The following is a 12,500-nucleotide window of genomic DNA, read 5'->3' as shown; positions in this document are numbered from 1 at the left end:
ACACACACACAGTTTCTAACTGTTCCCTTGTTCTCTCCTGTTATTTGTAACGTTAATACACCCATTATTGCATGAGTGTGCTGACACTTGCATGCACTCTCCATCACCCACCTGCCTACACCGCACTATTCATTGCATTAAATTGGTTTAATTATCTCACCTGAAATTCCCACAATGCTGTCAGCTCCCGAATCAGACCATGTAGGTGACTGAATACAGTCCGTTCTCCTGCTGTTAAGCCAACCCCAACAATATCAGTGAATAGAGGATGAAGGAACAAACACAGACATGTTGGAGAGGCAAAGGAGAGGATGTGTAGGTGGAGAGTGAAGAGGGGGATATGGTGAAGTTCTAGTAGTAAACCTCAAGAAACAATTCAAAATGGTGTAGGATATTTATTTATTTGTTTATATTTTATATATAAGGGCATTTGTACTCACCTGGGACTCTATAAGCACACATTTGACAAATACACCCTAAAGCTAATTGCTAATTATTTTTGTTATGTGAGTGATTATAACCTTTGTGACACGGTCTTGTTTAATCAGTCTCTGTTTGAGTTAACAGGGTCATTTCCTTAACAACTTCCAGGTTGTAATGAGTCATGAACATTCTAAAACACTGCATAATTTAGAAAGGAAGTGAGAAGGAACCACAACTGGTGTGTAACTTCCATAGTACATTCTGAGAGGAAGGCAAAGAACTGTAGAATGATGTCCAAGCTTAGCAAACGACACATTAGTCTTACCCTGCGGGAGATGGGGGAATGCAGTCTGGGAATTTAATCTTTTATCATTATTTCTAAATGTGAGCAAATTACAGACTATGCAACACTGAAGAGCTAATCTACATTCAGATTTTATCCTTTGATATAAATCTTAGCTACTGTTAATAGGATAAAAAATGCAGGGTTTTATATTAATATTTTTTTTTACAAAATGAGCTGTCATAGAACTAAAATGTTATATTGCATTAGTTTCTACTAGGGGCAAGTTCTTTAGTGATTTGAGGTTGGATCTGCTAGAATATTAATAGAGGTGAGTGGTGTGAGTTTGGTTGTTTGTAGTGAATGATTGTGGGGTGTGTTGTCTTAGGGCAGTAAGCCCCACCTCCTGATGCGTTAGAGTTATTTGATTTGCTGGATGAATCATATCTTATAGTCTTATCATATGTAAGGTGCAAAGTGTGAGGCCTTATTTCAGTTTGCGGCAGTTACAGGACCTACATCGCAGAGAGCTACCCTGTCAGGATGCACTGTGTTCTTACTGGTTATGATATGAAGGTGTGAAATCATCTCTAAAAGAAGAACTTTACCTAAAAGTTATATTTTATTATTCACATTGACTGTATATCATTGATGTGCTGAGGAGTATATGTTGTAATTTGCCACATGCTTTCAAACATTTTTACTTTCACATTCGCGGTCATTACCAATTTTCCAAGAAAATATTTACTTGCAGGATTGGAATTCAAAATTCCGCTTGGCAGTGACAGAATGTTTGGCATACATGCATAAAAAAATGACTACATGACTACATAAAATGATACATGAATTTCGTCTTTCATCTTGCTTCTTGCCATATAGGACTTTTGCAGTCCAGAGGCTCCGTTTCCACCAGCAAATGCCTCCAGGGTTTGGCCTGGTGCTCTGTTCACCCTGCTACCCAACTCTACACTCTTGGGCTGGGCCAGGAACACCACAGCGCCACCCTACTGGCCGCCGATGAGCGCCCTGAGGCTCACAGCGTCCGCAGAGGGCCAGTCATGCGTGGAGGCCTGCCAGACCTCAGGGCTGGTGTGCGAGCCTGCCTACTTCCGCTTCGTCAACAACAAGGAGGCACTGGGCAGGTGAGTCCTTTGACTGACCCTTGACCTAACCTTTGGCCTTTGACTGACCTTTGAACTTTCAACCCTCTCAGAGGGTTGTGGTTGTGCAGCTGGGACTATAAATACCCGATGGGGTGATTGCAGCCGGCTAATTTTGGTTGCAGATGTGATTTTGTATCTAGTTAGCAGGAGCAGGATCAGCTTTTGCCTCTGTCTCCTATTACAGGAAGCATAAGGAGAATCATGTATGGGGACATACATTTTATGTCAGAAGTGGCAGTGTCACTGAATAGTTTATCAGCATAGCGAGTCTAGATACCTCACTTGCGAGCGTCAGCAGAGAATAGCAGCGCATCTCTTTCTTCCCATTATCCACTTTCTCTGTGTTTCTTTGTCTGTGTCTTGCTTCAGCTTTTAATATTTTACCCTTGTTAGCCTCCATCTCTCTCCACTTAACCTGTCCTTTCATCTGGTTTTTATTCCAGTCCACCAAATCTTCCCGCAATCTTCTATCCTTCCTTTACTTCTTTTTTCTTCCATGTGCTTAATCTCACCCTTTGTTTCCCCGTCACTGCCCTCTCTTTGTGCCTCTAATCTCTTTGTCCTAACAACTTCCAGCCTGGAGGTCCAGTGTGACGTGGTGGAGCTGGAGATGAACCACATCTTTCCGGCGTTTTCTGTCACGCAGCGTGAGTGCGGCCTGCAGAAGGAGGCCCTCCTTTTCAGCTGCGCCGGGTTCGGCGCCAAATACCGACGCGTCTGTCCCTGCAGAGACTTCCGCCGGGGCCAGGTGGCATTGTGCAGGGACTGCCTATGATGACAGAGGGGTGTGGTCCGATCAGACAAGCTGCCCAAGTCTGGAGATGCCCAGAGTGGCATGGTTCCTCCTAGTTCTTCTCAGCTCCTTAGTTCACGACTGACATGTAGCTCTTTAACACCTAGCAGAGGAGACACAGGGTCTAGACCTACAGGAGTGAAGAAATACGTAACTGAGGCTGCTGGCCAAGTTTCTCCTTTCTGTCTTCTACCCGAGTTCTCACTCTAGCTCACTGCATATAGTGATCAGTAAACAAGAGCCATTGTTTGGGCACAGTATTTTACAGGAGATGCTTTCTGTCATAACTGTGGTTAATGGTCAACCACCAAACAGCAAAGAGCCCAGAACGATGAACTTGCCCAAACAGCCAAAATAGCACTATGACACATTTGAGGTAGCTCCATGGTAAGAGGTTGAACAACCAAGACCATAGAGGGGGATTGGGTACTGGGGAGGACATGGTAGCCTCGTCTGAGGAGAGCTTGTGACAACGCGACCCAATAGCACTGCTACGTGGCAACCTGTCCTTGTCTTTGCAGGGTTCCGTCCAACTCCACTAGAAGATTACAACCAATCCTTGTTCAAAGAGACAGCCAATGGACTGCTTACCTTTGGATGATGCAGTCTTCAGCCTGCACAAAAAAAGAGTATTTTTTAAATGGAGTGAAATGTTCAAAGCACCGTTTGAATGCAAACTGAATTTTTATGAATACAGGTTTGTGACATAAGTTATATAATGAATAAAACAAAGACACACACATTCCTTGCACATTTTTCATTAGCGCCGTCCTGTGAGGTTTTTTGTCTTACTGCCACTTGCTACTGCATCACCTTAACTGCCACTTTTCTCCTTGTCAGAGACGCTTCTCCGCTGAATTGCTTTCCTCTCTTTTTTTAATTAAAAACAAATGTATTGGTTGGGGCTGTCACATGTGGTTTAAAGAAAACGATCTGATAGTTGCACTAGCGGTCAAGAGCAATAGAGCCAAAGCCACACATTTAGAAGTCATTCCAGTGACATACGGAGTTGTGAGGGGTTTATAATGACTATTATTAATTCATAAGCCAAATACTTTCACCTAGGATGAGTCTCAGGTGCTGATAAATAGACCTTATCCTCCCATATGAATCTTATTTTGTGAAGCCAAAACACTGAGAGTGAACACCAGCCTGAGTCAACGACACAGCTGAAGGCTCACGTGTGTGTGTGTGTGTGTGTGTGTGTGTGTGTGTGTATGTGTGTGTATGTGTGTGTATGTGTGTGTGTGTGTGTGTGTGTGTGTGTGTGTGTGTGTATTTTCAGTGCAACCTTTCTGCCTTTGGGGAGATTAAAGACTGTGTTGGGTTGGACGGACAGGTAATAACTTTGCTCTGCTGGGCTCTTTTGCGCTAAGGCCCCTCTTGACTTGGCCGTAGCCACTTACCCACAGTGCTGCTGTAGGCGGATATGACGCAAAAAACGTCCTCCGGCACAAAAGTTCCTCGTGAACTAGAGGTAATGCCGTAAAATGTCCTTCAGGCCGAAAATTGCCACAGGAACTACTAATGGTGACACTAACTGCTGCAGATCAATTGCAAACTTTCTGTTCAAGACTGCTGATAGATGGCCTCACGCAGAGAGAGCATAGCAATTGAGACAACAGACACGTACTGTGACACTCTGTGTTCTGTGGGGTCTGAACTAATGGCATTGCCAATGACCTTAGCAGGGGACAAAGAATGAACAGAGGAACCATTGCCTTTCAGTGAAATTGCTGAAGAAATATGACCCAGTCTCAAACCGCGTCTGCATGCCCATGAAGTCCCACTGTATTCCAGTTTCGGAGTAAGGTAGTAGAATGATTTGTCTTGGCCATAAGATCATGGGATATTTTTGGTCGTTCTCCACGCTGCCCTGCTCTCTGCCGTGAGGTGGAGTCAACCAGTGGTAAATGTTGCTAATCACATCTATTACGTCAGTCATTCATTTGGTGATTTAGTCAAGACATCTAGAGCTGAGTCAGAGTCAAAGCTGAGTCTAAGTCAAAACCGAGACGTTTAGTAGTCAAGACATCTAGAGCTGAGTCAGAGTCAAAGCTGAGTCTAAGTCAAGACTGAGACGTTTAGTAGTCAAGACATCTAGAGCTGAGTCAGAGTCAAAGCTGAGTCTAAGTCAAGACTGAGACGTTTAGTAGTGAAGACCGAGACGTTTAGTAGTCAAGACCGAGACGTTTAGTAGTCAAGACCAAGACAGAAAAAGGGAAAAAACAAATCAATCTGTAATTCATTGTACATTCTTTATTCTTTATTATCATCTATTATATATTACATGTATTATAGACAATTGTTATAATTCTTTATAATCATATACTCCTGCTTTATAAAGCATTGTGCATGTAGTTGTAACTACTAATGAGTAATTTATAATAATAAGTTATATATTAAGGCTATATATTATTTAATGTTTTATTTTTATATATATATATATATATATATATATATATATATATATATATATATATATATATATATATAAGTCATATTTTTAAAAATAGAACATTAACTAATATATCATGGAAAGGAACAATCAGATCAAACAGCTGTGAACAAACAGGAGGCCCCTGCTATATAGTCCCCATTGGCTTATAAATGTGTGCAATTACATTCTATATAGAAGAGGTTGGAGCACTTGTGTTGAAACAATCTGTTATTGAAATGTGGCAGAATTCGCATTCAATATTTTTGTTTTTCAGAGAAGTTTTAGAAAGAAGTTCACAGTGCTTCACATAACCGAGGTGTGTAATTCCCGATTTTCGGTAATGTAAACTGACACTACTGAAAATAAAACTTGTTCATTGACTGATTACTGAGCGAGCAGTCAGAGCAGGTCCTTGTTTTTCCCACTAGTCAAGCTTTATTTAAGCATGTAGAGAAAGGACTGATTTATTCTGTTTGAATGAATTGTTGATACTTCATTGATAGAAAAAAGTTCTGTCCCTAATTACCTCACGCGGAAGCATCACACTCGGCTGGTCTCAAGAACGATTTCCGACTCCACCACACGATGCCGTGACCAAGACTGAGACTGTTAATTAAACCACTGACTCTACAACACTACATTCAACAGTGCATGACTGTCTGTGGCCAATGAATGGAGATCGGGGCCTGGTTACATTTAAGAGGTTTCTGGTATCAGTGCTGGCAAACAGCCCTAAAGGCTAGGTGAGTCTGTTAGTCAAGTAATTACAGATACAAGAATTACCGAAATTACTAGATTGCATTGCTAATATATGCTTCACCGAGGAAAGCATGCGTTTCTGGGCTGGTGCTGAAGTCCCCAAGGCAAAAATCTATAACTGCACAGAACAAGCCTCAATATTAGGCAGAAATGCATCTAGGCTCTACTTGTGATATAACTAATCTGGAAACATCCTGTTTGTCTGGGATGAATAGATCTGATTTGCACCGATGTAACATTTTTAATATCCTGTGCTATTATCGGTGTATATCTGTTATGGTTTTAATTATTGTACCCATTGCTCAGAAATACACACCAGTCATGCTGCATTCTAGGTACAGATGCAGAGTGCAATTTCTGTAGCCACTGATTTATGTCCATGTAGCAGGAAGATAAGGAAAAAAATCAACAACAATAAAAACAGATTAGGTAGATAGGAGGGGCTAACAGGACAAGAAGAGCAACAATACGCTGCCAGATTTGTTGTTTTAAGATCCAGCATGACTATAGTCCACTTCTCAGAGACAAAACCAGAACACAAGGCTTGATACTGAACCACATCTCTCATTTTCCCTGTCGCCCCCTCATGTGCTCTTTGTCTCTCACACATTCCCACTCCTCCGCGAGCCTCCTCTCTCACACATCCCCTCCTCTCTTTCTTTAATTTCTGTTCTTCTCTCATCCCCTCCCTCACTCCCCAGAGTCTAATTTCCACTCTCTCGTGAACTGTTGCTGTTTGCGGGACACCCCGTCGTCTGTTTGCCGTTTCTATTTGTGGACTTAATTGCTGCCTTTTCAGCTTTTAACTAATTATACACTGTATTACCTTGCCCTGGAGCATATATAGCCTTTAAAATGTACTCCACACGTTTTGAATGACCTATCTTCCTTCCTATCTTCCTTCATTCCTTCCTCCCTTCCTATTCTAGAACAGTTTTTATATAATTTTGTTTGTTTCTGTATTTGAAACCAGGTTGGCTTCAACTTCACCAGTTCTAAGATTGTATACTTGAACATCCCATGAGCATTAATATCAGTATTTGGATAATGGGGTGTTATCCCAAACTGTTGCCCAAGTTAGAAGCATATAATTGTCTACAATTAATTTTTAAGATGTAGCATTAACATTACCCTTCACTGGGACTAACAGGCCAGCCCAAACCCAAACCCAGATGTGTCCATCAGACTGATAGATAGTAACACATTATTCATGCTTCAACTGCTGCAGAGTGCAGTGGCAATGTGCTTTACGCCACTCCAGCTGATGCTTGGCATTGGGTGCGCGTGCACCTGGTCAGCCCTGGAAACACAGTTCATGAAGGTCCTGAGCCAAAGTTCTTGATAATGCTGCTCTCAGAGGTTTGCAACTAGTGAGTGATTTCTTCATGGTGATTGTTGCTCCTGGATGCTTCAATGTCACAATAATAACACTGAGCTCTTCAACATGACTCATTTTACTGCCAGTGTTTGTCTATGGAGATTCCATAGTTTTGTGCTTGATACACGTGTTAGCAATGGGTGTGGCTGAAACATGTGAGCTCAATAATTAGGATGTTAGCTCAATAATTAGGATGGGTGTCCATATACTTGGAAGTAACATACATGGAAGTAACAAATTAATATGGTGATCTTTTAAACACACCGTTTGTTGCCTCAGACCTATACATATTGTTCTGTCCTTGCTCAGACATAAGACAATTCCATAATGATGAGTGTGTGTGTGTGTGTGTGTGTGTGTGTGTGTGTGTGTGTGTGTGTGTGTGTGTGTTTAAGTCTACCAGAAACACACGTTATCCATTTGCTAAAATGATTTCTATCCATACTAATGTTTTACACAGCTGAACCACTGCAAAGGTCAGCAGAATAAATCTAATTTAGCCATCCTTAGAATAGCTGTTGCTGTATCATTGTTTCCAGAAGTGTAAGCCGTATCTATATGTGCACAGTCAGCTGCAGGATCAAATGTCAGGAGTTCTTCATTCAGTCCGCGACTCTTCAGAGACCGTCACGGATCGCTTGCTCCAAGGAGGGAGAGAAGGCCGTTGTTTTTAATAAAACACGACGGTTTCGACCCAGAAGCCGCTTAGCATTGCCGCCTGACTAGATCCATAAAACTGTGCAAATAAAAGAGATGTTTCTCTGGGCCTTGAGATATATTCAGAGAAGAAAGGAAATCAATTGCAATCTGTGTTTTTGGACTTATGATGAGTCTCTTGCAGTCCCAAAGCCTACTAGCTAGTTAGCAAACCGTCGCAGCTCCCAGTGGGCAGTGCACATCTCTGCCAGCTCTGCTGCACCATCCCCAGGCTTAAATGTAGAGATGTAAGTCCACCAGGAAGACGCCCCTGCCCCAGAGAGCTGTGCCTTAAAGAGCCAGGCGTCAGAGGTAAAACTGGGGGGGGGTTAAAACAGGATGCAAGATTCCTCCACAGAGCAGCGAGTTAATCAAAAGCAAGCGGTCCGTTGCGGCTCAGCTTTTGGTTTCGGCAGGGCCAAACACCACACAGGGAGCAGATAGAAGGCCCAGTCACAAAGGCTGTCTGTTACTCTGATATTGAATACTGACATTTTTTTTTAACATGAGACCTTCTTAACTAAACTTCTTGGAAGTGTAATTTGAGCCTGACAGTAAACAGGGCATTTAATCATACTGATTACTAGAAGGGATCCTGGCTTATTAGGTGTTTTGGACAGGCCTCATATTGTATACTCAGTTTCATGTCAGGATGATTGAAATTAGCTGTACGCTTATATGGTCTATGCTGGTTCCTTTGTTGTGCATGTACATTTAACCAAGGTTTTAGTGATATAGCCATCTTAAGCAGTTGCAATCGAAGTTCTATGATAAGAGGTGAACATTACATGAACTGAACAATTTACAATTACTGTGAATTAGCATGTTCATTTTGAAAGCTCTCTTATCTTACAGTCAACGGGCTGCTTGTAAGCCTAAAGGATTCAGACAATGACCGAAGTTACAATACTTAGCTTTCGTAACTTAGCTTTTAGCAACTGTAAACCTTGTCATGAGCTACAGCTTTGTTTCAGGGTCCAGCCAGATGGTAGGTGATGAAGATATCCAGTGATGCTGATAAATGTGAGAGTCTCTCCCTTTATTCATCCAGCTCTGACACTGACATCTGTATCAACCTTGAGCCTGCCTCTATCACTCATCAAGCATGGAAGGAGGACAGCAAGAAAGAAAGGGAGGCAGAGAAGGAGGTGAGGGATGGGGCCATAATTCAAGGCTAATTGATGTTCTTGGTGACTTTGGCCCCTGCACCTGGCTGCCAGAGAGAAGATGACCTGGATGGGAGGAGAAGCTCCACCAGCCCAGCATGGGGAAGTCTGCTGTTTGAGCAAGGCACCACAGTGGTTGAGAGAGCAACTGGGCCCTGTCAGCCATTTTGGCTCGGATTATGCGCAAAAGGTTACCAAAACCATTTTAGGTCAGAACCTGTGTGGGAGCCATTCTGTATCATTTTGTATCAAAGATTTTGTATCAAGATTTTGTATCAAAGGTTGCAAAGCCGGTACAAGCTATGCCCTCAGCCTGTTACGCACCGTGTTTTGTTGCTATTTAACATTGGCACCAGGTTGCCACTGCAAAGGACACCACCAAAGGAGCACCTTGAGGTTGAGTGCCTTACTCTAGGAGGCAAAATCAGCAGCCATTACAAAAGAGAATAGGGAGCTCTGAGAGACCACCAGTTTTTATGTCAAAAGCATTCACACCTGCTAGGCATTCAGTGTCACTGACTGTATTATGGTTATTAATACAGAATCAAAGAATATTTTTGCTGACTTTTGTAAACTGGACTTTTTAACTGGACAAACTAACAGGTCCCAGCAGGCTAGGAAAGATTACAAAAACTGATTTTCAGTTAATCAAAACTGCTGTGCAAATGTCTTCCAAAGACTCTACTATTCTATTCTCTCAACATGGAACTGACAACCTACTAATTACTAGTAAAGTACCTTAAGCACCTTAAAATCTTCAGAATAAAAAACAATAAAAAACATAAAATGATGGAACAGGAAGAACCAATACAAAACAGCAGACTAAATGCATGATCTTTAAAAGAACTAAAACGCCTGCAGAAATAAATCTGGAATTTAAAAAAAATCTCTTGAACAATCAGAGATGAGCTGCAAAGCTTTCACCTGGCTTGATATGATATTTTGTACCTCTGGAAGATAGACCTAAGTAGAAATATGCATAGGGAGAACAAGACAGTTCTAAGATAGAGCCCTGAGGTATTCCACATGTAATAGATGCTGGGGAAGAATAACAGGTACCTGTAATGACAGAAAAGGTTCTGCTTCCTAAGTATGAGGCAAAACACTTTAGTACAGTACCCTGGATGCCAACACCACATGTAAGGGATCGGGCAAAACCAGATGCTTGCAGATTTGAGAAAAGAAGGGAATACTTTAATAGTACAGGGAAAGGGGAATAATCCAACGTACTAAAGGGGCAATCCAAGATGTAGTGAAAAATCCATCCAAGTTCATAAACCAAATGAGCAAAAAAGCCAGGTAACATATCCAAAATGGAAAGGTGAAAGACAAACACCAGGAATACGAATACAGGGTTCGGTACACAAAAAGGCCTAGCCAAAAAATGCTCAGTATGCTAATAGAAAACTGTCTGCAATACTTCGCAAAGACTTGTGAGTCCGAAACCTTCTTAAATTCATTAAGATTAAAGAGATAAAGGTGTTTTCAATATTCTGGAGAAACAGATCTGATTAAATGTCTCTGATTGTTCTTGTAGTCAGCATCGGGATCTGGTGTCATGACACCACACTTAAGACAATCCAACAAAATAGTATGGTTAAATATAACAAAGGCTGTGCACAGGTCTAAAAGAATTAAAACTCAACTTTGCAGAGTCAGCAGCTGGTAATAAATCATGAGATACTCTAAGGAGGACAAACTCAATCCGACTAAAAAATGCTGTGTTTGCTTAAAAATTAGGAAATCTAAGAGAAGACAACCTTCTCCAAAACTTTCAATAAGAATGGTAGCTTAGAGGTGGGCCTAAAATGGTTAAAACCAATGGTTCTTGCTTTTTAAAAGAGGTTCCACAACTGCATGTTTGAAGCAAGTTGGAACGATACCATTTGCTAAGCTACGATTTATTCTAGAAAGAATGCTAGGACAAACTGCCTGAATCACAACCCCTAGGAAACTATTTGGGGAACACATCCAGGGAGCAGGTAGTAGACCCCATATCACTAAGATAGGAGCATTGTTACTGGCTCAAACTGACTCAAAAAATCAGAAAGTACAGGTAAGCCAGAAGAACCATGTGCCAGAGGTAAGATGTGTGTTCTTTTCAATTTTATCAATATAAAATCTAATAAAATTCTCACATAATTCTGCAGAAGCCTCAAGGATGGCTGTAACAGCAGGGTGCATTACTGTATTAACAGTGTAAAAAAGAACTTGAGGCCTGTGGGCTTTTTTGCAATAATGTCAGCAAAAATATTTTGCAGCCTTTACAGAGTGCTGATAGCTTGCTATATGTTTTCTCATAATTTGTTAGGAGATTTGAAGCTTGTCTTTTTCCATTTTCATTCAGTCTGCCTGCAATCCTGTCTAAGGGCATGGGTATCAATGTTGAGCCATGGCTAGTGTTTTTTTTTCTTTGGGTTTTCTGCATTTTAAAGGAACAACTGATTCTATATTGTCAGTACATGTAAAAATGAATAGAGCAAGTGTTCATGTCCTGAGGGAATGGGGTACGCAATTCACTGGCTTTTCATTTGTAATGCGATTGTTATACTAAAAAATAAGCAAAATAAAATAGCACAGAAACCTAATTATATAGAAAAAAAAAGCTTCAGCAAAGATTCCCATAGACAGGACTGCTGTCAGGGAATGAATCTTCAGGGATTTCTATTGTTCAGGGCAAGCAGGCTTTGATCATGCCTCCTGATGGAGAACAAGTGTTCTGAAGATCGGAGACAGTTGGAGAAATGGACAAGAGAGAGAAGCTTTGAAGATGAGACACCAATAGATGCAATGGAAGTTGATGTGGGGAGCTCTGCACTGGATCACTCAAATGACTGATTGATTGTGAGAATGTGGAAGGCCTGGATGGAACTCATGTCTACAGAGAGTAGGGGGTTTCTCAGAGTGTACTAGCACCCTTGCCTTAACCAGAAACTAAATATTTTCAGGAACTCCTGATTGCTACAGATCAGTTGAGAAATGGAAATCTTTTTAAATCAATCAAAACTGAAAAAAAAAAGCAAATCCTTTTGTATCCACTACAGGCACATTATGGACAAAGACTATTTTCTGTCATTGCAGGTAGCTTGGATGCAGTCACTGAAACAGATATGATACAACAGGAAATAGTGTTTTAAGGTAATTTGTACAATTTCTTGTATGTCCTTTGCCTGTTTCTGTTCCAAGTGACCTGGTGGTTTTAGAGTTCTGTCTGTGTCAAACCTGGACCTTATCACATTAGATCGTGCTGTCGCATGTTCTGGGAGTGATAATGGACTATTCCTGCTCGCCTGTTTTCTGCCTAGATTAACCCGTAACATGCTAATGTTTGTCACGGTTTCAGTAAAATGGATTAGTCACAGCAAGAGCAGGAAGTCTGCCCACGGTGATGCTTGGTGA

General features: G+C 41.4%; 1 protein-coding gene across 1 annotated transcript in view; it reads left to right on the top strand.

Annotated features, from left to right (window-relative positions):
• LOC113587790 (alpha-1,6-mannosylglycoprotein 6-beta-N-acetylglucosaminyltransferase B) overlaps positions 1-3,407 on the top strand; it is a 96,859-nt gene extending 93,452 nt beyond the window's left edge. The window contains exons 17-18 of the mRNA XM_035524791.2: positions 1,586-1,848; positions 2,446-3,407. Of these exons, the coding sequence (XP_035380684.1) occupies positions 1,586-1,848; positions 2,446-2,644 (462 nt within the window). The 3' untranslated portion in view covers positions 2,645-3,407. The remainder of the gene's footprint in view (positions 1-1,585; positions 1,849-2,445) is intronic.
• The last annotated feature ends 9,093 nt before the right edge of the window (positions 3,408-12,500 follow it).

The sequence above is a fragment of the Electrophorus electricus genome, chromosome 3 (assembly GCF_041902795.1).
Source record: "Electrophorus electricus isolate QZ-2024a chromosome 3, ASM4190279v1, whole genome shotgun sequence".
NCBI lineage: Eukaryota > Metazoa > Chordata > Actinopteri > Gymnotiformes > Gymnotidae > Electrophorus > Electrophorus electricus.
The sequence above is the reverse complement of the archived record's forward strand: the minus strand, read 5'-3'. Positions and strand labels throughout refer to the sequence as shown.